The sequence below is a fragment of the Somniosus microcephalus genome, chromosome 4 (genome assembly GCF_052327205.1).
Source record: "Somniosus microcephalus isolate GS21.2 chromosome 4, FLI_Smic_1.0, whole genome shotgun sequence".
Taxonomy (NCBI): Eukaryota; Metazoa; Chordata; class Chondrichthyes; order Squaliformes; family Somniosidae; genus Somniosus; species Somniosus microcephalus.
Genome location: NC_140990.1, coordinates 155145083 through 155171246, shown reverse-complemented (window position 1 = coordinate 155171246; position 26164 = coordinate 155145083). Strand labels below are relative to the sequence as shown.

Here is a 26164-nt window from a genome sequence, read left to right as displayed (position 1 = left end):
CCCGCACCAGGAGTGTGTGCGTGCAGACACCATTTTTGACACAAAATGTCACCCATAGCCCACTACAGAGCCAAATTTCTAGGCCACTGCCTTTAAACATGGTATAACAACACATCATTCAACTTACTGTGAGTACACCACCGAATGTGGAACTCGCTACCACAGGGAGTAGTTGAAGCGAGTAGTATAGATGCATTTAAGGGAAGGATATGAGGGAGAAGGGAATAGAGGGTTATGCTGACAGAGTTAGATGAGGAAAGACTGGAGGAGGCTCGAGTGGAGCATAAACACCGGCATGGACTGGTTGGGCCAAATGGTCTGTTTCTGTGCTGTATATCCTATGTAAAAACTTCACAATAAGTATGTGAACTAAATTGCTATAATAAAACCCTACTTTGACAGCTATCTTTATTTACAATTTTTAAATCAAACCATTTCCTTTAAAGTTAATTGGAAATGAAGTCTTCTTTGCTTACTTGTGTGAGACACATTCCATGGAAGAAAAATGATTGCAGATCTCATTGAGTAGTTGAGGAATAGGAAGAGCAGCAAGGCACAAAATTCAATTCACAGTTTGTGCTGAGTAAGCTGGTCTTTGTCAGAGCAACTATAGGGGTTACAACTGCCTAAAGTGCCCCAGGTTACTGAGGTGGGGGGAAAAATTAGACAAGGGTTCCTGCTCTTAGCTGCTATCCAACGAACCCTACTAGAAGTGCATGTGTGTATGATCATCGGGCAAGGAGACTTCTCGTGGTCAAGCTCATGCGAACATTCAAGGCTGAACAATATGAAATAATGAATAATACATGATACATAAATCACCGGTTGGGCCCAGCTGGAGTATTGTGTCCAATTCTGAGCACCACCCTTTAGGAAGGATGTCAAGGCCTTGGAGAGGTTGCAGAGGAGATTTTCGAGAATGATACCAGGGATGAGGGACTTCAGTTACGTGGAGAGACTGGAGAAGCTGGGATTGTTCTCCTTAGAGCAGAGAAGGTTAAGGGGAGATTTGATAGAGGAGTTCAACATCACAAAGGGTTTCGATAGAGTAAATAAGGAGAAACTGTTTCCAGCAGCTGAAGGGTCGGTAACCAGAGGACACAAATTTAAAGAACCAGAGGCGAGATGTGGAGAAATCTTTTTACGCAGCGAGTTGTTATGATCTGGAATGCACTGCCTGAAAGGATGGTAGGAGCAGATTCAGTGGTAACTTTCAAAAGGGATTTGAAGGGTAATATTTTGCATGGCAATGGGGATAGAGCAGGGGGGAGTGGGACTAATTGGATAGCTCTTTCAAAGAGCCGGCACAGACACGATGGGCCAAATGGCATCCTTCTGTGCTGTAACATTCTATGATTTTATGAATATATAGGAATAATAGTCCTTTGGGCAAGATACGGGAGGATGACTATGCCCCAGGAAGGAGTCAAAGCATTCAGGAAAGGAGGGAATGAACAAAATATGAGGCTGGATTGGGACCTCTCCCGCCTGTTCCACTCAGAACACATGAAGTTAATACATGCTTAAAGACCTTTGTGTTCACCAAGAACAACTCGTACACCTTGTGAGCAATGTTATTTTTTATTCACCCCTGCTGATACACACAAACACTTAGAGTGGAAACATTCCCCAGATGTATAACACAGCTACTCAGGAATGCTCCTATGGGTTTTACAGCAGATAGCTCAAAGCCGTGCTCCTTATTGCTGTAGTCCAGTGCCTCACTCTTTCCCTGACTCTTTCCGCTTGTTGATCAGCTCTAAGATCTGCAATGTGTTCTGTTTAGCCTGTTCCAGGAGGTCAGAGGCCCTCAGTCTAGCCTGTGAACAAGCAGAGAGAAAGTTAACCCCTAATCTGCAAGAAAATGTCATTCACGCTATCTGCTCTTCAGCACTGAATCTACGCAGCGTCTTCTCGACTAGGACAGCGGGAGAGGCAGAAAATGCCAAATACTTGAATTCACTGTATCAGCACAAACAAATGGAATTACATGAAACATCCACCCACTTTATTATACAATTGCAGTATATATGAAGCTGTGGACTGGCACACGTATGGACTGTGTGCACAGTATCCAGGATATGTCTTTGCTATACACAGGTGGTTTATCCGCAGTTATCCCTACCACTAAAGGTGCTGACTCTTTCTGGGGTGCTGTCCAGTAACTTGCTCAACTGTCGAGTATTTATCCAATTCCCTTTTGAAAGCTACTATTGAATCTGCTTCCACCACCCTTTCAGACAGTGCATTCCAGATCACTTGCTGCGTTAAAAAAATTCTCCTCAGCTCCACCTTTGTTCTTTTGCCAATTAACTTAAATCTGTGGCCTCTGGTTACCGACCCTCCTGCCAGTGGAAACAGTTTCTCCCTAAGTACTCTATCAAAGCCCCTCAAAATTTTGAACGTGTCTATTAAATCTCCCCTTAACCTTCTCTGCTCTAAGGAGAACAACCCCAGCTCCTCTAGTCTCTCCGCATAACTGAAGTCCCTCATTCCTGGTATCAGGAGGATAGAAACATAGAAGATAGGAGCAGGAGTAGGCCATTCGGCCCTTTCGAGCCTGCTCCGCCATTCAACGAGATCACGGCTGATCATCCAAACCCTAGCACCCGGTCCCTACACCGACAACCATCCCACCCAAGCCCTATCCCCGTAACCCCGTAACCCCACGTATTTAATCCCCCCTAACATTAAGGGCCAATTTTTTTATCATGGCCAATCAACCTAACCCGCACATCTTTGGATTGTGGGAGGAAACCGGAGCACCCGGAGAAAACCCACGCAAACACGGGGAGAATGTGCAAACTCCACACAGACAGTCACCCGAGGCCGGATTTGAACCCGGGTCCCTGGCACTGTGAGGCAACAGTGCTAACCACTATGCCACCGTGCTGCCCTATAGGATAAAAGCAAAAGATAGGAAGGAGAAAAACAAAAGTGGCAGTCAGAGAAATCAACGGTTTAAATCAAACATGGCCACAGTAAATAATTTTAATAGGTCTAAGAGTGGTAAAAAAACAAGCCTGAAGGCTTTGTGTCTTAATGTGAGGAGCATTCGGAACAATGGACAAATAGAGGTAAACGAACATGATTTGATTGGGATTACGGAAACATGGCTCCAGGGTGGCGAAGGCTGGGAACTCAACATCCAGGGGTATTCAATATTCAGGAAAGATAGGCAAAAAGGAAAGGGAGGTGGGGTAGCATTACTGGTTAAAGAAGGGATTAACACAATTGTAAGGAAGGATATTACCTCTGATGATGTGGAATCTGTATGGGTAGAACTGAGAAATACCAAGGGGCAGAAAACATTAGTGGGAGTGGTATATAGACCTCCAAACAGTAATGTGGAGGTTGGGGATGGCATTAAAAGGGAAATTAGAGAAGCGTGCAAAAAGGGCACAGCAGTCATCATAGGTGACTTTAATCTACATATAGATTGGGCTAACCAAATTAGTAACAATACTGTGGAGGAGGAATTCCTGGAGTGTTTACGGGATGGTTTCCTGAACCAATATGTCGAGGAACCAACCAGAGATCAGGCCATCTTAGACTGGGTATTATGTAACGAGAAAGGATTAATTAGCAATCTTGTTGTACAAGACCCCTTGGGTCGGAGCGATCATAACATGATCGAATTCTTCAGTAAGATGGAGAATGAAGTAGTTGACTCAGAGACTAGGGTCCTGAATTTAAATAAAGGAAACTACGATGGTCTGAGGCACGAATTAGGTAGGATTGATTGAGGAATGTCACTCAAAGGGTTAACTGTGGATAGGCAATAGCAAACATTCAAAGACCGCATGGATGAACTACAGAATTTGTTCATCCCAGTTTGGCATAAAAATAAAACAAAAAAGGTGACTCAACCATGGCTAACGAGGGAAATTAGGGATATCATAAGATCCAAGGAGAGGACATATAAATTGGCCAGAAAAAGCAGTAATCCAGAGGATTGGGAGCAGTTTAGGATTCAACAAAGGAGGACAAAGGGATTAATTAAGAAAGGGAAAATAGAATATGAGAGTAAGCTTTCAGGGAACATAAAAACTGACTGTAAAAGCTTTTATAGATATGTGAAGAGAAAAAGATTGGTGAAGTCAAGCGTAGGTCCCTTGCAGTCAGAATCAGGGGAATTTATAATGGGGAACAAAGAAATGGCTGACCAATTAAATACAAATTTTGGTTCTGTCTTCACAAAGGAGGACACAAATAACCTCCCAGAAATGTCGGGGAACATAGGGTCTGATGAAAGGGAGGAACTGAAAGAAATCAGTATTTGTAGGGAAATGGTGTTAGGGAAACTGATGGGACTGAAGGCCGATAAATCCCCAGGGCCTGATAATCTACATCCTAGGGTACTTAAGGAAGTGGCCCTAGAAATAGTAGATGCATTGCTGATCATCTTCCAACATTCGATGGAATCTGGAACAGTACCCATGGATTGGAGGGTAGCTAATGTTACCCCACTATTCAAAAAAGGTGGTAGAGAGAAAACGGGGAATTACAGCCTGACATCGGTAGTGGGGAAAATGCTAGAGTCCATTATAAAAGATGTAGTAGCAGATCACTTGGAAAACAGTGACAGGATCGGACAAAGTCAACATGGATTTACAAAAGGTAAATCGTGCTTGACTAATCTACTGGAATTTTTTGAGGATGTAACTAGTAAAATAGATAAGGGAGAACCAGTGGATGTGGTGTATTTGGACTTTCAGAAGGCTTTCGATAAGGTCCCACATAAGAGATTAGCGTGTAAAGTTAAGGCACATGGGATTGGGGGCAAGGTATTGACTTGGATAGAGAACTGGTTGGCAGATAGAAAGCAAAGAGTTGGAATAAACGGGTCTTTTTCCGAGTGGCAGGCAGTGACTAGTGGGGTACCACAGGGATCGGTCCTTGGACCCCAGCTATTCACAATATATATTAATGATCTAGACAAGGGAACTAGATGTAATATCTCCAAATTTGCAGATGACACAAAGCTGGGTGGACGTGTGTGCTGTGAGGAGGATGCCAAGAAACTACAGGATGATTTGGACAGGTTGGGTGATTGGGCAGAAGCATGGCAGATGCAATATAACGTGGATAAATGTGAGGTTATCCACTTTGGTGTCAAAAACAGGAAGGCAGATTATTATCTGAACGGCAATAGATTGGGAGAAGGGGAAGTGCAATGAGACCTGGGTGTCCTTGTGCACCAGTCGCTGAAGGTAAGCATGCAGGTGCAGCAGGCGGTTAAGAAGGCAAATGGTATGTTGACCTTCATAGCGAGAGGATTTGAGTACAGGAACAAGGATGTCTTGCTGCAGTTGTACAGGGCCTTGGTGAGACCACATCTTGAGTATTGTGTGCAGTTTTGGTCGCCTTATCTGAGGAAGGATGTTCTTGCCATGGAGGGAGTGCAGCGAAGATTCACCAGGCTGATACCTGGGATGGCAGGAATGACATATGAGGAGAGATTGGGTCGATTGGGCTTGTACTCGCTGGAGTTTAGAAGAATGAGAGGGGATCTCATTGAAACTTATAAAATTCTGGCAGGACTGGACAGACTAGATGCAGGGAAGATTTTCCCGATGGTCGAGGAATCCAGAACCAGGGGTCACAGTCTAAGAATAAGGGGTTGGCCTTTTAGGACAGAAATGAGGAGGAATTTCTTCATCCAGAGAGTGGTGAACCTGTGGAATTCTCTACCACAGAAGGCAGTAGAGGCTAATTCATTAAATATACTCAAGAAGGAGTTGGATATATTTCTTAAGGCTAAAGGGATCAAGGGGTATGGGGAGAAAGCAGGGACCGGGTACTGAACTAGGATGATGAGCCATGATCTCATTGAATGGCGGAGCAGGCTCGAGGGGCCGAATGGCCTACTCCTGCTCCTATCTTCTATGTTTCTATGTTTCTATCATTCAAGTGAATCTCCTCTGCACCCTCTCCAAGGTCTTGACATCCTTCTAAAGTGTGGTGCCCAGAATTGGACACAATACTAGGGCTTAACCAGTGATTTATAAAGCTTTAGCATAACTTCCTTGTTTTTGTACTCTATGCCTCTATTTATAAAACCAAGAACCAGCCTTATCAACTTGTTCTGCCACCTTCAAGGATTTGTGTATGTAAACCCCCAGCACCCCCTTTAAAATTGTATCATTTAGTTTATATTGCTTCTCCTCATTCTTCCTATCAAAATGCATCACTTTACACTTCACTGCATTAAATTTGATCTGCCATGTGTCTGCCCATTTCACCAGTCTGTCTATGACTTCCTGAAATCTGTTACTATCCTCCTCACTGGTTACTTCCCCATCTTGCTCAAATCCTAGCCCTGTGACCTCAGCTCAGTCAATACCTTGGCGTTGAACTCCTCCTCTTTGATATCCTTGAGGTTAATGATGACGTTGTAATGGGCCCCAAATACTCCCAGCTCTAAGGCTTTAGCAGCAACCTAGAAACAGATAGACAGTTTAGAATGGAGCAGGACCAGGAGCTGGCACATCTAACTTACACCCATAGTTAGTCTTCCAATTGTTTGAATTTTTCAAGTGCTAACATAGGAGAGGCTAGTAGGGAACGCATGCAGCACAGAACATGCCCAAAATATGTTTTCACACTTCAGTGTTCACACTTCAATTAGATCCCAGGCTTAGAAAAACTAATTAGGCTTCACAGCCTTGAATGGAAACCAGATCTTCACGAGACCAGCGAGTCTACATCCTTCATGAAGAATGATCAGGGTGATGACACTGCTGCCATAACAACTTGTAGATGCTACTGCCATGATAACTAACCAAAACATGTTACAATTGGTTCTCTCAGTACACTTTGTACCTGAACTGACAATGAGTGCACTGGTAACTATCCACTGCCTCCTGAGACACAGCACCCCAATCGTAGTTTAGGGTTTCTTATTCCCACCCATCACCATGTCTACCTGCATATCTGATTTGCACGCAAGATTTCCACACGTCGCCATCTCCCTTAGGACCGGCCAGAGGCTGTTGACTTTCTCTGCTAAGGACAGAGGGACGCTGACAGCTTTTTTCAAGCCATCCTGCATTGCAGCTTCTCGCCTGAAAAGGAAAATGAAAAGATCAGGCACCTGTTATCCTGAATAGAGTTGGATCAATCGAAGGTGCACAGTTTGTCGAAGTCAGTTCCTTCCCAGTGCCAGAATGGGACTGGAAGCTTCTTATTTACTTACAGAGGTTGTTACCTCCTCAGCAAGGCCCATAGTGCTGGACACCACAAGGCCCATAATGCAGGACACTACATGGACAATAGTGCAGAGTGGAAGAATTTGATGATAGTAGGAATTTCACTGGTAGGTATAAGGTGAGTACGGTAAGTAATCATCAGATTGGAATTTAGCTTTGTCTTGTAACATAAAAGAAAGTGCAAGGTCAGAGGCAGTTCGCAGTTAACAGGTAATCAGCTGTAAGTGGTTGCTTGATTAGATGGTAAAAGCTGTGAGCTAGAAGCTGATTAAGCAGTTGTAACTTATTTGACTCTCAAAAGGTATATATTAGGCACTAGTTTGCAAAAGCACAGAGCTTGAAGATAGAGCTGGGTGGAAGAATTTGGTAATACAGGTAGACGATCCTTTATCCGAAAACCTCGGGACCAGCCGTGTTTCGGTTTTCGGAAAATTTCGGATTTCGGAAGGTATTTTATAAGACTGGGAAATTTGTCGGGGGTGGGTCGGCGGGGGTCCGCGGGGGGGTCGGCGGGGGGTCAGGGGTCGGCGGTGGGGGTCGGCGGGAGTCGGGGTCGGCGGGGGGGTCGGCGGGGGGTCGGCGGGGGGGTCGGCGGGAGTCGGGGTCGGCGGGGGGGTCGGCGGGGGTCCGCGGGGGGTCGTCCGCGGGGGTCGGGGTCGTGCGCATGACTTACGCTGACCCTCTGCTCAGCGTAAGTCGTGCGCCACTCTGGTCATGTCATGCGCACGACTTACGCTGAACGAAAAAACCTTCGGTTTTTAGAGGGTTTCGGTTTTCGGAAGTTCGGATAAAAGGTAGTCTACCTGTAGTAGGAATTTGGTGGAGAGGAGTTAGGTAGTTTCTCATGTCCAACTCAAAAGGAGGAGTGGAGCCACAGAACCCGAGGACTGTAAGTTAAGTCTCTAAATATCTAATATTTAGGGTCTTTGTTTTTAGTATCTCAGTGGTTCTTGTTAAACTTGATTAAATAATCTTGTCTTTTTTCTCTTAAGTTAGGGCAGTAGGATAAACTAAGAAGTAATAGAGGCATGGCAGGGCACCTCAGTCCTGTTGAATGCACATCCTGTTCCACGTGAGAAATCCAGGATGTTTCTCGTGTCCTGGACAACCACATGTGCAGGAAATGTCGTCAGCTGGAGGAGCTTGAGCCCCAGGTTTCAGAGCTTCAGCAGCGGCTGGTGTCACTGCAGTGCATCCGCAAGGCAGCTATGTGGATAGCACGTTTCAGGAGACGGTCACCCCACTGCTTAACAGTTTGCAGGCAGAGAGGGAATGGTTGACCGTCAGATGGATAAGAAGGACCAGGCAAGTAGTGCAGAAGTCCTGAGTGTATCTCTCTCTCTAGCTGGTATTCACTGGCGAGGGCAATAGTTCCTCTGGGGAGTACAGCTTGAGCCAAGTCCATGGCACCGTGGGGAAGAAGGTCAAGAAGGCAATAGTTAGGGGAACAGACAGATGTTTCTGCGACCACAGACTTGAAACCAGGATGGTATGTTGCTTCCCTGGTGCCAGGGTTAAGGATGTCACTGAGCGGATTCAGGACATTCTGAGGGGAAGGGTGAACAGCCAGAGGTCGTGGTCCATATCGGTACCAATGACATAGGTAGAAAGAGGGATGAGGTCCTGCAGGCAGAGTTTAGGGAGGTAGGAAAGAGATTAATAAGCAGGATCTTAAAGGTAGTAATCTCCGAATTACTCTCGGTGCCACGTGCGAGTAAGTACATAAATAGGAGGATAGAGCAGATGAATGCGTGGCTGGAGAGATGGTGCAGGAGGGAGGGCTTTAGATTCCTGAGGCATTGGGACTGGTTCTGGGGGAGGTGGGACCTGTACAAGCCTGATGGGTTGCACCTCAACAGGGGTGGGACCAATATCCTCACCCGGGGGGGTGGGGGGTTTGCTAGTGCTATTGGTGAGGGTTTAAACTAGCTTGCCTCTGAGTCAGAAGGTTGTGAGTTCAAGTCCACATAGGGTTTCGCAAGAATTTTGAAAATCTCTACAGCCCCGAAGATTATATTTTTGATTAAAGAAAACCTGGGTAGAATATACCTTTAAAAATCCAGGGCATCAAAATGGCCATCAGACCTCGTGGCAGAAGAAAAGGGCAGCCTGTGTGTATGTGGAAAGGAAAATCAAAGATGGCTGTCCGGCCTCGTGGCAAAAGACACAACACAGCCTGTGTGTATGTGGAAGGAAAATCAAAGATGGCTGACAAGAGATTTGAAAAAAAACCAGCCTCTGAAGTAATGAGGTATTTAAACTGTCAATCAAATGCAGTTTGGGAAGCTGCAACAGAGAACAAAGAGCTTTGTTTACATGAACTCTTACAATGTTGACTCAAGAGATTAAGTACTTGAGACTGTCAATCAATTGCGGTTGGGCGGGACCGCAGGACAATTGGATTTGTTTACACTAACATCCAAGGGCTGTTTACTCAGCACTTAAGGAAACAGACAGGTTTTTTTCAAACTGAGACAGCTTTATTCAAACCAGTCAATGAATGGGGGTTTGTTTACAAACCACTTAGTGCTATTGACTATTCGTTTGTCCAGCACTTGAGATATCAGTAAGACATTTAAACTGAGTGAATACCAGTTTAAATGAATGGGGTAATACATTGAAACCCATCACAGTCAATGGGGACAGATCGATTCCCTTTTGTATAGCCCAGATACATCCGGATTTGGGCGTGAAGATTTCGGCTCCCAATTGGGGTATATAGATAGCCTCTCGGGAAGCCACTTGCTCTCTCTCTGCCGCCTCGCCTCCATGCTCTGCCTACAGAGCAGCAGCTCAGCAAGCCCGCCCAAAAGAAGTGGAATACCAGCAGTTACTTTTAAATACTGGGGTATCTCTACTTTGGGGCAGTGAAGAATACAGACCGCAGGGGCACGGAGCAGGCGTTTTACTGGTGAGCATAGCTTTTCTGGCCCATTACAAGGCACCTTAAATAGGTACTAGGGGTGGGAGTTAAGGGGAATTTTTGTTAAAATTGTAATTTTAGTCAATTTTCCCTCGTTGTGTCTGTTTTCTCCTCCCCTATTAAGTAAAAGTGCTGTATTAAGTAAAAGAGTGCTGCACTAGGCAAAAGTGCTGTATTAAGTAAGAGTGTACTGTGTTAAGTAAAAGTGCTGTATCAAGTAAGAGTGTTGTACTACGCAAAAGGGTGCTGTAGTAAGCATAAGTGTACTGTACAGGAAACTTTCATTTAAACGGAGGTTAAATATCTGGAATGCTCTATTCACCAGCAAAATTCAGGAGTCGGTTCAGATAACTTTTTTAACTTTTAGTTGCTTTTTTTTCTCCATTTGCGGCTGTGCAAGCGTGTAGCTGAAGCTGTTGCTTAGCTACAGAGATGCTTGCAAGCTGCGCCGACTATTTTGAAGCTGTTGCTAAGCAACAGGGTTTGTTGCTTCAGACGGAGCTCAGAAGCTCCCTATCTTTTAACTATAGCGCTCGTTTCTCCGGCAGTTTTGATGGGCCGGCACCAGCTCGGTCCCATCAGTGCCGGATACCAGAAAGTTTCCTGTATTTGAGTAATAGTGCTGTATTTAGCATAGGTGTGCTGTATTGATTATTTTCAATTTATTTCAATAAATACTGGTCTTCTTTGCACCCAACCACGAGTCTCGTTTTGTCTACATCGCTACTGAATAAGTCCGGCGGTCAGAACCAGAAAAGGGGAGCGATTTGAAACCGCACGGGGCTCTGGAGCAGCTCAGATACTTCTGACTGGCCAGAGACTATAACCCCTAATTTCTACATCCACTCCGGTGCAGTGCTGAGGGAGTTCTGCACTGTCGGAGGTGCCGTCTTTTGGATGAGACGTTAAACTGAGGCTCATCTGCTCTCTCTCAGGTGGACGTATCCCATGGCACTATTTTGAAGAGGAGCAGGGGAGTTATCCCCAGTTATCACTCAATCAACATCACTAAAACAGATTATCTGGTCATTATCACATTGCTGTTTTTATGGGAGCTTGCTGTGTGCAAATTGGCTGCTGCGTTTCCCACATTACAACAGTGACTACACTCCAAAAGTACTTAATTGGCTGTAAAGAGCTTTGAGACATCCGGTGGTTGTGAAAGGTGCTATATAAATGCAAGTCTTTCTTTCTTTGGCAGAGGGATAGGAACCTGAGCATAGATTCAGAAGGGAGAGAAGCAAAGCTGGATATGGAAGGCAGAAATGTAGTAATTGAGTTTGGAAAGCAGAGAAAACAAAAGCTAGAAAGTAAAGAACAGTGTTTGGCAGTGCTTACTGTTGTATACCTCAATGCAAGGGGTCAAGTGAATAAGGCAGATGAGCTGAGGGCATAGATAGACACATGGGAGTATGATATCATAGCTATTACTGAAACATTGCTGAAAGAAGGGCAGGAATGGCAACTTCCTGGTTAGTGTTTTCAGAAGAGATAGAGGGGGGATAAAAAAGGAAGGGGTGGTCACAATATTGGTTAAAGAAACCATTACAGCTGTTAGAAGGATCATCAACTGAGGCCATATGGGTTGAACTGAAGAACAAAAAAGGTCAATTGCACTATAGACCCCCAAATTGTCAGGGGGAGCTAGAAGAGCATATGTCGGCAAATTTCTGAGGTGCAAAAACAATAGGGCAGTGATAGTAGGGGATTTCAACTACCCTAATATTAACTGGGATAGAAACAGTGTAAAAGCTATAGAGGGTGCAGAATTCTTAAAATGCATTCAGGAGAACTTTTTTAGCCAGTACATAAGCCCAACAAGAGGGGTGCGGTTCTGGACTTGGTTTTAGGGAATGACGCTGGGCAGGTGGAAGGGGTATCAGTGGGAGAGCTTTTTAGTGGTAGTGATTATAATTCGGTTAGATTTAGTGTAATTATGGAAAAGGTCAAAGATAGACTAGGAGTAAAAGTTCTCAAATGGTGACAGGCCAGTTTTACTAAGTTGAAGTGTGATTTAGCAAAAGTGGCCTGGAAACAGCTACTTGAAGGTAAATCAGTGTCAGAGCAGTGGGAGGCATTCAAGGAGGAGATTGTGGGAACATATTTGCTCTGGACCTTCACTAAGAAAAAGGGTGGGTCTCCCAAATCCAGGGCCCCCTGGAAGTCAAGGGGTATACAGGGGAGGATAAAGCAAAAAAGGGAAGTATATGTCAGATACCAAGAGCTAAATACTGCAGAAAGCCTAGAAGTATAGAAAGTACAGGGGTGAAATTAAAAAGGAAATTAGGAAAGCAAAGAGAGGGCATGAAAAAATATTAGCAAGTAAAATCAAGGAAAACCCAAAGATATTTTATAAATACCTAATGAGCAAGAGGATAACTAAAGTAAGAGTAGGGCCTATTAGCGACCAAAAAAGTAACCTGTGTGGAGGCGGAAGACGTGAGTATATATCTTAATGAATACTTCACACCTGTCTTCAGAAAAGAGAGGGACAATGCAGTCATTGTAGTTGAGGAGGAGTGTGAAATATTAGATGAGATAAACATAGTGAGAGTAAATATTAAGGGGTTTAGCATCTTTGAAAGTAGATAAATCCCCAGGCCCGGATGAAATGTATCTCAGACTGTTGAGAAGCAAGGGAGGAAATAGCAGAGGGTCTGACCATCATTTTCCAATCCTCTCTGGCTACAGATGTGGTACTGGAGGACTGCTAATGTTGTATCATTGTTTAAGAAGGGAGGAAGGGATAGACCAAGTAATTACAGGCCAGTCAGCCTAACCTCGGTGGTGGGCAAATTATTGGAAAAAATTCTGAGTGACAGTATAAATCGTCATTTAGAAAGGCACGGATTAATCAAGCAGTCAGCATGGATTTGTTAAAGGACGGTCATGTCAAAAGGCATGGGAAGATTGCATCTGACTAACTTGATTGGATTTTTTTGAGGAGGTAACGAGGAGGGTTGATGAGGGTAGTGCGTTTGGTGTAGCCTACATGGATTTTAGCAAGGCTTTTGACAATTTCCCACATGGCAGACTGGTCAGAAAAGTAAAAGCCGATGTGATCCAAGAGAAATTGGCAAGTTGGATCCAAAATTGGTTCAGTGGGAGGAAGCAAAAGGTAATGGTCGGCCGGCATTTTTGTGACTGGAAGGTTGTTTCCAGTAGGGTTCTGCAGGTCCTTTGCATTTTGTGGTACAGGAAACTTTGGTTTATCTGGAGGTTAACTGTCTGGATCCACCGGCAAAAATCAGGAGCCGTTTCGTTAGTTTTCTTTTCTTTTCGTTGCTTTTTTTTCCACCAGTCAGGCTCTGCAAGGTCTCGCTGAAGCTGTTGCTAAGCTACAGAGACACTTGCAAGGTATGGCCGACTGTTTAGAAGCTGTTGAAGCAACAGGGTTTGTTGCCAGATACGGAGCTCTCCGTATGTTTCAACATTAGCGCTGGTTTGTCCGGCAGTTTTGATGGGACGGCAACAGATCGGTTCCGTCGGTGCTGGATATCACAAAGTTTCCTGTATATATCAATGATTTAGACTTCAATGTAAGGGGCATGATTAAGAAGTTTGCAGATGATACAAAAATTGGCCGTGTGGTTGATAGTGAGGATGAAAGCTGTAGACTGCAGGAAGATATCAATGGACTGGTCAGGTGAGCAGAAAAGTGGCAAATGGAATTCAATCTGGAGAAGTGTGAGGTAATGCATTTGGGGAGGGCTAACAAGGCAAGGGAATACACAATAAATGGTAGGATACTGAGCAGTGTAGAGGAACAGAGGGACCTTGGAGTGCATGTCCACAGATTGTTGAAGGTAGCAGGACAGGTGGTTAAGAAGGCATACGGGATACTTTCCTTTATTAGCAGAGGCATAAAATATAAGAGCAGGGAGGTTGTGCGTGAACTGTATAAAACACTAGTTAGACCACCGCTAGAGTACTGTGTACAGTTCTGGTCACCACATTACGGGAAGGATGTGATCGCACTAGAATGGGTACAGAGGAGATTTACGAGGATGTTGCCAGGACTGGAGAATTTTAGCTATGAGGAAAGATTGGATAGGCTGGGTTGTTTTCTTTGGAACAGAGGAGGCTGAGGGGAGACTTGATTGAGGTGTATAAAATTGGGATTATTTTCTTTGGAACAGAGGAAGCTGAAGGGAGACTTATTTGAGGTATTAAAAATTATATGGGGCCAAGATAGAGTGGATAGGAAGGAACTGTTTCCCTTAGCAGAGAGGTCAATAACCAGGTGGCATAGATTTAAAGTAATTGGTAGAAGGATTAGAGGGGAGATGAGAAGAATGTTTTTTACCCAGAGGGTGGTGGGGGTCTGGAACTCACTGCCTGAAAGGGTGGTAGAGGCAGAAACCCTCATCACATTTAAAAAGTACTTGGATATGTGCTTGAAGTGCTGTAACCTACAGGGCTACGGACCAAGAGCTGGAAAGTGGGATTAGGCTGGATAGCTCTTTCCGGCTGGCACAGACACGATGGGCCGAATGGCCTCCTTCTGTCCTGTTAATTTCTGATTCTGAGGCCCATTCTGAGGCCCATAGTGCAGGACACCACCAATATTAAAAGAAAAGTGGATGGATGATGAAATAAATCAGGATGTACTGGGCTTTCGTTTTAAAATCCTGATGATTGTAGGGGGAAAGGAAGACCTGAGGGAGGTGAGGTGTTTCACAGATTTGAGGTACTGCCAAAGAATTCATTAGTGTTGGAAATAATGCACTCAATCACTTTTACAGTGAGGCCTCCTCACTGATCATTTCTCATGGATCTGATTTATTTATTGAATTCAGTGAAAAATTCCTTCCATTAAATCACAGAAATCACAGAAACCCCACAGTGCAGATAGAGGCCATTTCGGCCCATCGAGCCTGCACCGACACATATCCCACCCGATCCCCATAATCCCTACACCAACACATATCCCACCCTATCCCTGTAACCCCACGTATTTAATCCCCCTAACACTAAGGGTCAATTTATCATAGCCAATCAACCTAACTCGCACGTCTTTGGACTGTGGGAGGAAACCGGAGCACCCGGAGGAAACCCACGCAAACACGGGGAGAATGTGCAAACTCCACACAGACAGTCGCCCGAGGCCGGATTCGAACCCGGGTCCCTGGCGCTGTGAGGCAACAGTGCTAACCACTATGCCACCGTGCTGCATATTCCGTATGGTCAACTTCATATTCCGTATTATCACTTCTTAATTTGGCCAGTTTGTGCTGTGCTCCACCTTTTTTATATTGGTGTCAAGACCTGGAAAGTGGAGTGGATCCTGGGTGCTGGTGTCCAGTCTGTGAGTTAAATCTCCTGCCAGACATTAAGATGACATATTTAGGCATCTTTTTGAGCCGACTATAGGATGAAGTTTGTTAAAATGGAGAGTGGAATTTGGTACAATTACATTGAGTCTGCAGCACAGAATCAGGCCATTCTGGTCTATGCTCCACATGAGCCTCCTCCCACCCCTCTTCAGCTAACCGTACAACTACATTAAACATGGTTACAAAGTCATTTCTACCCTTAGTTTTATAACAGTAAAAATACTTATAATGTTGCCCTAGCATTGAAATTGACCTGCCCAATATGTTGCTGCTTAAGTTCCGGAGAGTGATATTCTCAATTAAAAGTTGCATTGAGACAAGTCAACTTCTGCACCATCCATCAGAGACAATTCCCTGTTCATGCGAGTGTTTGAATTTCTCGTTACTTTAATAACTGGAGCTGCTGTTTTCAAATCCCTCCATGGCCTTGCCCCTCCCTATCTCTGTAATCTCCTCCATCCCCACAACCTTGCGATCTCTGCGCTCCTCCATTTCTGGCCTCTTGCGCAGCCCTGATTTTCATTGCTCCACTATTGGTGCCTTCAGCTGCCAAGGGACTAAGCTCCGGAATTCCCTCCATAAACATTCCCGCCTCTCTCTCCCCTTTCAATACGCTCCTTAAAACCTACCTCTTTGACCAAGCTTTTGGGTCACATGTCCTAATATCTCCTTATGTGGCTTGGTGTCAAATTTTGTTTGATAACACTCCTGTGAAGTGCCATGGGATGTTTTACTACGTTAAAGTCACTATATAAATGCAGGTTGTTGTTGTTACTTTAATAACTGGAACTGCTGCTGAAGTCCTGCTCTCCCTGAAATTTTTCAATGCAGTACAGGATACTGGACAGGTACCTAGAGCAGCCTCCTGTACATTACCGGTATGAGGCCAGCTCCATGACTGACTCTAATGTACAGGTTGCACTGTACTGCAAGTGAGCAGGCACCTCGTGCAGGCAGTTCCCTCCCCCACAATATCATGATGACAAAAATTTTAAAGGGAGGTGGCTTTTCTCAGACTGTGCGTGGACTTTGCCCAAGAGCAAGGAAAGGTGAATCCAGAGAATGCAATCAATCGGAATGGTTGGGAATCTCACGGACATGATTTACCTTTCTCTTTCCACTAAGGTCGATTTGGGCATCTTGAGGGCAGCCTGAAGAAAACATTGAGAAAACACAAACTCAGTTAATCATCACTCCAACATTCCTTTTAATGGACACACACAGCACTCTGAGGAATAAGGGGGTAACATGGACCCAGGGACAATGTAAAGCCAACCCTTTGCTGATCAGAAGATGGTCTCCAATATCTTTAAGGGGGTCATTGAAAGGTTCAAGCAAGCTGAAGCAGCTTCAACAAACACTGTCCTTCCTCTTCCATCTCCTGATTACATCTTGTAACTGTCAGCATACACCATTGGGAAACCTGCTGCTTACACAAAGGCTGCATCTCATTTTATATCAGTTACAAAGAACTTACAGCACAGAAACTGGCCATTCGGTCCGACTGTCTATGCCAGTGTTTATGCACCACACGAGCCTCTTCCCATCTTATTTTATCAAACCCGAACAGCATAACTTTCTATTCCTTTCTCCCTCATGTGTTTATCTAGCTTCCCCTTAAATGCATCTATGCTACTCCATATGTTAGCGAGTTCCACATCCTAACAACTCTGAGTAAAGAAGTTTTTCTTGAATTCCTTATTGGATTTACTAGTGACTATTATATTTATGGCTCCTACTTTTGGACTCTCCACAAGTGGAAACATCTTCTCTATCTCTACCCTGTCTACCCTATCAAACCCTTTCATAATTTTAAAGATCTCTATCAGGTCACCCCTCAGCCTTCTCTTTTCTAGAGTAAAGTGCCCCAGCCTGTTCAGCCTTTCATGATAGATGTACCCTCTCACTTCTGGTATCAGCCTTGTCAATCTTTTTTGCACCTTCTATAATATGGCGACCAGAACTGTGGTCCAAGTGTGGTCTAACCAAGATTTGATAAAAATTTAAACAGGCAAGATGGGAAGAATGGCCTCCTTCTGTGCTGTAAAATTTTATGATTCTCTGATTCTACGATCACTAAAACAGATTATCTGGTTATTATCACATTGCTGTCTGTGGGATTTGCTGTGCACAAATTGACTACTGCGTTTCCTACATTACAACAGTATCTACATTCAAAAGTACTTCATTGGCTGTAAAGCACTTGGGGATGTCCTGAGGTCATGAAAGTGCTGTAATTATTGCAAGTTCTTTCTTTATCAATTATTCATCTGTCACTCACCATGTAGCTGCTAAATGCGTTGGAGTCATCATCCACCATTGTGATAAGCTCATTCATTGTGTGATGGAATGGTGCAATAAGGCTCCTCATTGGACCAACCAGATGATCAAACTGTCGCTTCCCATAGGTCATCAGTCCAACCATTGAGCCCAGTGCCGCACCCTAGTGAAACAAAACATAGAGGAGCCAGGAACGACCGAGACACTGAAGCCAAACCCATCACCAAGAAATGTCTTCAGTCATATAGCTGGGCACAAGTGTTTCAAAGCTTTGGAGTGGTGGGTAACAGAGGCTTGTATTTGAGTCAAGAAGGATTATTAAGGAAACTGGTGGTGCAATGGAACAACAGTGCCAGTGAAAGGTAGCAAGTAACGACTCTGGTTGAGCCAAGTGAATCAGTGGACTGTCACATTTGGCCAGGGCATTGATTCCTTGCTTAACATCACAGAACGTTGAGTGCTACAGTGCATGATCCCAGTAGCTGAGTGTAGATAGCTTTAAAATTAAAAACACAATGCTCTAGAAATTCGGTAAGGTCTGACAGCAGGCGGTGGAACCGCAGGGCGAGATGCTCGCGCCTGTTTAGAAAGTGCAGGCAGAGCTGTTATTTTGGTGCTACCTGCTGATTTGAAAGATTTTAGCTCACAGCCCAGCACCAAACACGCTGCTTCATATTTTACACTCAGCAGGAGACCCAATGTCGCGTCCCTTTAGTGTCGCTCGAGCGAGGCTACATTCTCTTAAAGCAAGACTGTCATTTTTGAAAGCAGTCTCGAGCCCTTAAAGCTCAACTACCTTCTGGAAAAAAAAAACCACTGAGTCATTCCAAACTAGGCAGTCTTCAGCTCTTAAAGCTGAACTGCCTTCTGCACATAAAAAATGGTAAAAGTGCTTCAACACTAACACAAAATGGCTCAACAGGCCAGGGAAAAGGCACCCAGGGTCTCGTACACAGCACTCCAACTTTGTACAGGGGGTCAACACTGGAAGAGAGCTCCTCTACCCACAGGGGGCCAGGAAGCCCTCCAGAAAGAAGGATGTGGGACCAGATCGCCAAGGCCATCACTGCCAGCAGTGTCACCCCCAGGACCTGGATCTCGGGCCCGAAAAAGTTTCATGACCTCAGATGAGTGGTCAGTGAATGCAACTTCAAAAGCCGTCTCCTACCAAATGCACCACTAGCCTCACACACTGCTCAATGCATAACCCCCCCTCCGGCCATCACTCACCTTCCAACAATCTCTACCAAACACGAGGCACACTTCACGGTCCTAGCTTCACCTCACCCCATTGGAGGAGATGGTGCTGGCCATTCTTGACAGGGACATGGCTGACCCGTGGCCAGCGGTGGGGCTGAAAGAATACAAGATGCCGGTATCCTCATATGTTATCCTCCTTCGCACATTCCACTTCCCCCTCATTCCACAATCTCTTCTGATGTACAAGCTGCACATGGTGTAAACATGCACCTCTTGCTTTCTCGCCCTCCTCTCACCACAACCCTACCCTTGTGCCTTTATCACTTCAGACACCCAAGAAATTGAGCGAGTGGTTGACCAAGAAGAGGGAGAGTGAAGAAGAAACACGTCACTTCCAGCCACCAGCTCCTTGATCGTCCTGCAAGGTCATCTGCAGTGTCCCCCCACTAAAGGTCAGCAGGCTTCCACTTGCCATGCTGCAGCCATTAGGTTAGGCAAAGGCAGACACAAGACAGGTGGTGAGAACCAACATGAAGGAAAAACCTACGAGACCTCATCCTCATCAATCTACCTGTCGCAGATGCATTTGTCCATGACAGCATTGGTAGCAGTGACCACCGCACAGTCCTTGTGGAGATGAAATCCCGCCTTCACACAGAGGACACGCTCCATCGTGTTATGTGGCACTACCACCGTGCTAAATGGGATAGATTCAGAATACATCCAGCAGCTCAAAACTGGGCATCCATGAGGCACTGCGGGCCATCAGCAGCAGCAGCAGAATTGTATTCCACCACAATCTATAATCTCATGGCCCGGCATATCCCTCACTCTACCATTACCATCAAGCCAGGGGACCAACCTGTGTAGAAGAGCATGCCGGGGAGCAGCACCAGGCGTACCTTAATGAGGTGCCAACTTGGGTAAGCTGCAACACAGGACTACATGCATGCTAAACAGCAGAAGCAGCATGCTATAAACAGAGCTAAGCGATCCCACAATCAACGGATCAGATCAAAGCTCTGCAGTCCTGCCACATCCAGCTGTGAATGGTGGTGGACAATTAAACAACTAACGGGAGGGGAGGCTCCATGAATATCCCCATCCTCAGTGATGGTGGAGCCCAGCACGTGAGTGCAAAAGACAAGGCTGAAGCGTTTGCAACCATCTTCAGCCAGAAGTACCGATTGGATTATCAATATCTGCCTCCTCCTGAGGTCCCCACCATCACAGAAGCCAGACTTCAACCAATTCGATTAACTCCACGTGATATGAAGAAACGGCTGAGCGCACTGGATACAGCAAAGGCTATGGGCCCTGACAACATCCCGGCTGTCATGCTGAAGACTTGAGCTCCAGAACTAGCCACGCCTCTAACCAAGCTGTTCCAGTACAGCTACAACACTGACATCTACCCTACAATGTGGAAAACTGCCCAGGTATGTCCTGTCCACAAAAAGCAGTACAAATCCAATCTGGCCAATTACCACCCCATCAGTCTACTCTCAATCATCAGCAAAGTGATGGAAGGTGTCATCGACAGTGCTATCAAGCGGCACTTACCAATAACCTCCTCACCGATGCTCAGTTTGGGTTCTGCCAGGAACACTCGGCTCCAGACCTCATTACAGCCTTGGTCCAAATATGGACAAAGGAGCTGAATTCCAGAGGTGAGGTGAGAGTGACTGCCCTTGACATCATGGTAGCATTTGACCAAGTGTGGCATCAAGGAGCTCTAGTGAAACTGAAGTCAATGAGAATCAGGGGGAAAACTCTCCACAAGCTGGAGTCATACCTAGCACAAAGGAAGATGGTTGTTGGAAGCCAATCATCTCTGGCTCACGGCATCGCTGAAGGAGTTCCTCAGGGCAGTGTCCTAGGTCCAAACATCTTCAGCTGCTGCATCAATGACCATCCCTCCATCATAGGGTCAGAAGTAGGGAAGTTCACTGATGATTGCATTGTGTTCAATTCCATTCGCAACTCCTCAGATAAATAAACAGTCCCCGCAAGCAGCAAGGCTTGGACAACATTCAGGCTTGGGCTGATAAGTGGCAAGTAACATTTGCCTCACACAAGTGCCAGGCAATGACTATCTCCAACAAGAGAGTCTAACCACTGCCCCTTGACATTCAATGGCATTACCATCGCCAAATCCCCCACCATCAACATCCTGGGGATCAACATCCTGGGGGTCACCATTGACCAGAAACCAAACTGGACCAGCCACATAAATACTGTGGCTACAAGAGCAGGTCAGAGGCTACATATTCTGTGGTAGCCTTTCCACCGTCTACAAAGCACAAGTCAGGAGTGTGATGGAATACTCTCCACTTGCCTGGATGAGTGTAGCTCCAACAACACTCAAGAAGCTCGACACCATCCAGGACAAAGCAGCCCGTTTGATTGGCACCCCATCCACCACCTTAAACATTCACACTCTGCAGCACCAGTGTACCATGACTGCAGTGTGTACCATCTACAAGATGCACTGCAGCAACTCGCCTAGACGTCTTTGGCATCACCTCCCAAACCCGCAACCTCTACCACTTAGAAGGACAAGGGCAGCAGGCGCATTTGAACACCATCACCTGCAAATTCCCCTCCAAGTTACAAACCATCCTGACTTGGAAATATATCGTTGTTCCTTCATTGTCGCTGGGTCAAAATCCTGGAACTCCCTCCCTAACAGCACTGTGGGAGTACCTTCACCACAAGGACTGCAGCGGTTCAAGAAGGCGGCTCACCACCACCTTCTCAAGGGCAATTGGGGATGGGCAATAAATGCTGGCCTTGCCTGCGATGCCCACATCCCAGGAACGAATAAAAAAAAAAGTCACTTAGGGAATATATAAAGGTGATTAGTTGATTTTTTGACGTAATATTGGATGTATATAGCTAAAGTTGGATTGGAAGGTCTGCTTTGTGGTGGCTTTATTTCAGCATTGTGGCCAAGAGGAAGATCTGATGGTCAGTAACAGAGGGAAGGTAAGTTGTGGGACAAATGTTGGGGCTGTGGTCACTGGTACCACAGGTGGATGATTCGCACCCAGATATCCTGGCCAGAAAGGGGCAGTCTGGGTTGCCTCCTTCCTTCTGCTTCCTCCTCTTCAGCTTCTGCTCTTCCTCTTCTTCTTCCTCTTCCCTCTGCAATCAGCTTGTCCCCTTTGCTGCCTCTGCTTCATCTCCATGTGATGTTGCAGCCCAAGGGGGACTGCAGCTAGAGCCCCTAAAACTGTGAGCAAGTTGTGTTCTCTGAGGCCTTCCTTTGACATCCAAGGCCTTGCAAGCATCCAGCAGCATGCTCTGCACCCTTTAACAACTTTTTAAATGTAGTGCACCAAGCCACGACTTCAATAAAATATAAAAAATGCCACTCCAAAAGCTGAAATTCAAACTTACCTGAAAGATGTATGTGTGCCTTTAAGAAGCGCTGACAGCATTTCTGTACAACTGCTGCATGCATGTTCTTCTGTTAAGTTAGGAGAGGGCAGTATGGAGTCCTGCCTCAATTTAGGCGCTGCTGACCTCTCTCAAATGGCAGCTGCCGTATCCCGCACCGGAAACGGGCGGAAGTGAGGCGGCCACCATGTTTTCGGCCGGGGCTACAAGATCGAATTTTGTGGCCAATATATTTTCTAAACTCTTTCATTTGTAAATGGCACACCACCACTTTCATCAAGTAAATAGGTTGCAGCAATGATATTACTCATTGGAGAGACACGCAAGGCTCACAACCCAGCACCGGTCACAGGGGTGACACTAGTTTGTTCTTTGGATTGTGAATTTGTTTCTAGGCACATCTCAAATCTTAATGTACCAACCATGGCAGCCACGGCTGCAGCGACAGAGCCGCCCCCGGGGGCTGCGGACCGCGCTCCAACGCTTCGGATAAACTCCTGCAAAGGCAAAGAAACCAGGCAGCCCTCCTCCTTCTCATCCCGCACCATGTATCTGTTAAAAATAAAGACACCTTACATGGAACAACCTTCCTAAAGGCGCTGGGGAGACCCCCCAGGGTTCATACTATTTTTATAGATATTCTAAAATGTATTATAAAATAAATAGTTGGATTGAAGAAAAACTGTCCCTAATTCTGGAGTTTGCAAAGGTTTCTGGTCTAACCAGATTGGGTGGCCCATTCGCAAATCACCCTTGGATGTACATTTTGCTAATACTATTTGTCCTAGCCCATGCACTCATATTGGCCGAATTGATAATTCTGGTGTGTTATCTCCAAAGATTGGTTAAACAATTTCGCAGCAGGTTAAATTGGATATAAAGTCACCAAATGTCCAATTTATTACAGAATCAGTGGAAGTGATAAAGGATGGGGTAAGCCAATGTGGGTCAGATCTCTGAATGCACAGGGACAACCCAAGACAAGCTTTAATCATCACTGACATTCTTTTCTGAAACCCATTTGGCTTCGTGGAAGAGATTGAAGGTGGGGAAAGTAAAATAGTGCTTGATATTTCACATGCTTGATATTTTATACTCTACATGCTAATATTTTATACTATATTGCTAAATACATTTTTACGTTAGGTTGGACCTTGAGAGAAACTTGAATGGCCTGCAGCAGATGAGGGGATAGCTAGGATGTAGTGAGAAGAAGTGAGCACATGCAGCATGGCACGTAGGCCTAACGGATTCTGCCGGCAAAGGAGGAGACATCCTTGGGCAAAGCAGACAGTCAGTGAGATTAGCAGAAGTAAATGCAGTGGAGACAGTTTTATTTAGCCATAACATAGGCTAAAGGTAAGAATGAACACTGGAATAGATCAGACTGAATTTTTAATAATGTAAGAATTAACACAATTAACAAGATGTAAGCTAGTTTAGGGAAAATGGAAAAGTACTGGGAAAGAAGAGATGAGCAGCCAAACAATGTAAGCAATAGAATGTGACACCCTTGAGGACAGCTAAGAGTGGGGCCCATGCAACTCACTGATGTGAATGAATGTCTTTCAGGCGTTGTTTACTGATGGGTATAAATATGACAAACCCCATTGTGCTCTGGGACCACGGGAGTACGGCTCACTCCATCTTCATTGATTGACCCGTCTGAGTTGATTGACTTCTGTCCTCATGATCTGTTATGAGTAGGTTCTATAGCTTTAAGACCTAGCTATATACATTGTACTTCCCTGTAGCTTATGTGGACTTTGGATCTGGAGATTTCTTGAACATACTGAGTAAACACACACACCCAGGCTAACATATTAATGTGGATAAGTGCAACATAATGCATATTGGAACAGGAAACAAGAAAACACAAAGAAGGAAAATTAATTACCAAAAATGGAAAAACATTTGGGGTGATGCCTTCATGGCCTCGACTCTCTCTAAATCCTCCAGACCTACAACCCCTCCCCCGAACTCTCTGTCCCTCTGATTCTGGCCTTTTGTGAAGTCCCCTTTCCTTTGTCCCACCATTGGCAGCTGTGCCTTCAACCACACCCTGGAATTCCCTCCCTGAAGCCCTCCACCTCACCAGCTCCCTCTCCTCCTTTAAGGCCACCTCTTTGATCAAGTACCCCTCCAAATATCTACTTCTTTGTTTCGGCATCCATTTTTGTCTGCTTACGTCTCTGTGAAGCACCTTGGGCCATTTTCTTCTATGTTCAAAGCACTATATAAACACAAGTTGTTGTGTTTTTGACCACTCATTGAAAATCAATATGAAGTTGTATCAACAGAACCAATAAAGTACTAGGATGCATCTCTATAGCAACTGAAGTTGAACTAATTATTGTAACCATATACAAATCACTAGTAAGGGCTAATTTACAATGCTGTATGTGGTTTTACTCACTATAGCCTCAAGAAGAGGCACAAGGAGGGGGTTTGTAAAAGCGTAATGAGAATGATTCTAGGGCTGAGGGTGGGAGATATGATCCAGGCTTTGAAAACACACAATAAAGAGCAAGTAGGCAGTTTAATTTGGATTGTGAGCACAGGACCAGAGGATACAAGTACAAAGTTGACAAGCCGGAAAGGAGAAGGACTTGGGGGGTCATGGGGAAGCAAATCATTGAAGGTCCATGACCAGTACGGTGAGGTTATTGTGAAAGCGAATAGGGTGTTCGGCAATGTTCCCGTTAAGCTTCTTAGCTGCTCAGCGGTCTAGAGGTCCAGTGCAGGCCGCTTACTGTTAAAGGGAACATTGGTGTTAGGATGCATTACCAGGGCAATTAAATGTAAGGCTTGGTCAGGCCACATCTTGAGTACTGTATTCCGTTTTGGTCCCTTCACATGCTGGGGGATATAGAGGCCCTGGAAAAGGTTCAGAGGAGACCCACTAGATTGATATCTACTTTAAGGGTCCTCGGTTAACAGATCTTATTACTCTAGAAAAGCATAGACTTCAAGGCGATTTGATTGAAATCTTTAATATAATGAAAGGATTAGATTCGGTCCAAGTGGATAGGCTGTTCGAGTTGGATAGGTTAGGGAAGGCCAGAGGACATGAGTAGCGGTTACAAAACCATAGACCTAGGTTAGATTTGAGGAATGACTCCTTTTCACAGAGTTGTTAAACTCTGGAATGAGTTGCCAACACGTGCAGTGAGCACAGATTCCCTGAAAGCAGTCAAAGGGGAACTAGATGGGTTCCTGAGTGGCAAATATATTGGTAGCTGGGTGAGTGGAGGTTATGTCACAAGGTAATGTGATCTCTGGGAGTTCACTTAACAACCTTCAAGGGTTAGAATGGAATTTTAGTTTTTCTGGGAAATTAGCCTATAGATTATTTTCTCTCTTTTTTCTTCTCCCAGGCTCGATGGAGCAGCTAGTCTTTACCTGTCATCATAGAATCATAGAAACTTCCGGCACAGCAGGAAGCCATTTGGCCCATCGTGTCTGTGGTGGCTGAAAAAGAGCTATCCAGCCTAATCTCACTTTCCAGCTCTTGGTCCGTAGCCCTATAGGTTACGGCACTTCAAGTGCATATCCAAGTACTTTTTAAATGCGATGAAGGTTTCTCCCTCTACCACCCTTTCAGGCAGTGATTCCAGACCCCCACCACCCTCTGGATTAAAAATATCTCAACTCCCCTCTAATCCTTCTACCAATTAATTTAAATCTATGCCCCCTGGTTATTGACCTCTCTGCTAAGGAACATAGGTCCCTATCTACACTATATAGGCCCCTTGTAATTTTATACACCTCAATTAGGTCTCCCCTCAGCCTCTTCTGTTCCAACGAAAACA

General features: G+C 45.1%; 1 protein-coding gene across 3 annotated transcripts in view; it reads right to left on the bottom strand.

Moving 5' to 3' along the window:
- Window positions 1-1562: 1562 nt before the first annotated feature.
- Window positions 1563-26164, bottom strand: part of ftcd (formimidoyltransferase cyclodeaminase) — a 230332-nt gene continuing 205730 nt past the window's right edge. Inside the window, exons 10-15 of one of the 3 annotated variants that reach the window (XM_085985365.1) lie at window positions 22775-22904; window positions 17752-17913; window positions 16578-16621; window positions 6929-7067; window positions 6347-6442; window positions 1563-1820 (exon numbers count right to left, since the gene is read on the bottom strand). In XM_085985365.1, coding sequence (XP_085841491.1) covers window positions 1722-1820; window positions 6347-6442; window positions 6929-7067; window positions 16578-16621; window positions 17752-17913; window positions 22775-22904 — 670 coding nt within the window. In that variant the 3' untranslated portion in view covers window positions 1563-1721. The remainder of the gene's footprint in view (window positions 1821-6346; window positions 6443-6928; window positions 7068-16577; window positions 16622-17751; window positions 17914-22774; window positions 22905-26164) is intronic. The other 2 variants (XM_085985366.1, XM_085985367.1) reach the window with 2 other exon arrangements.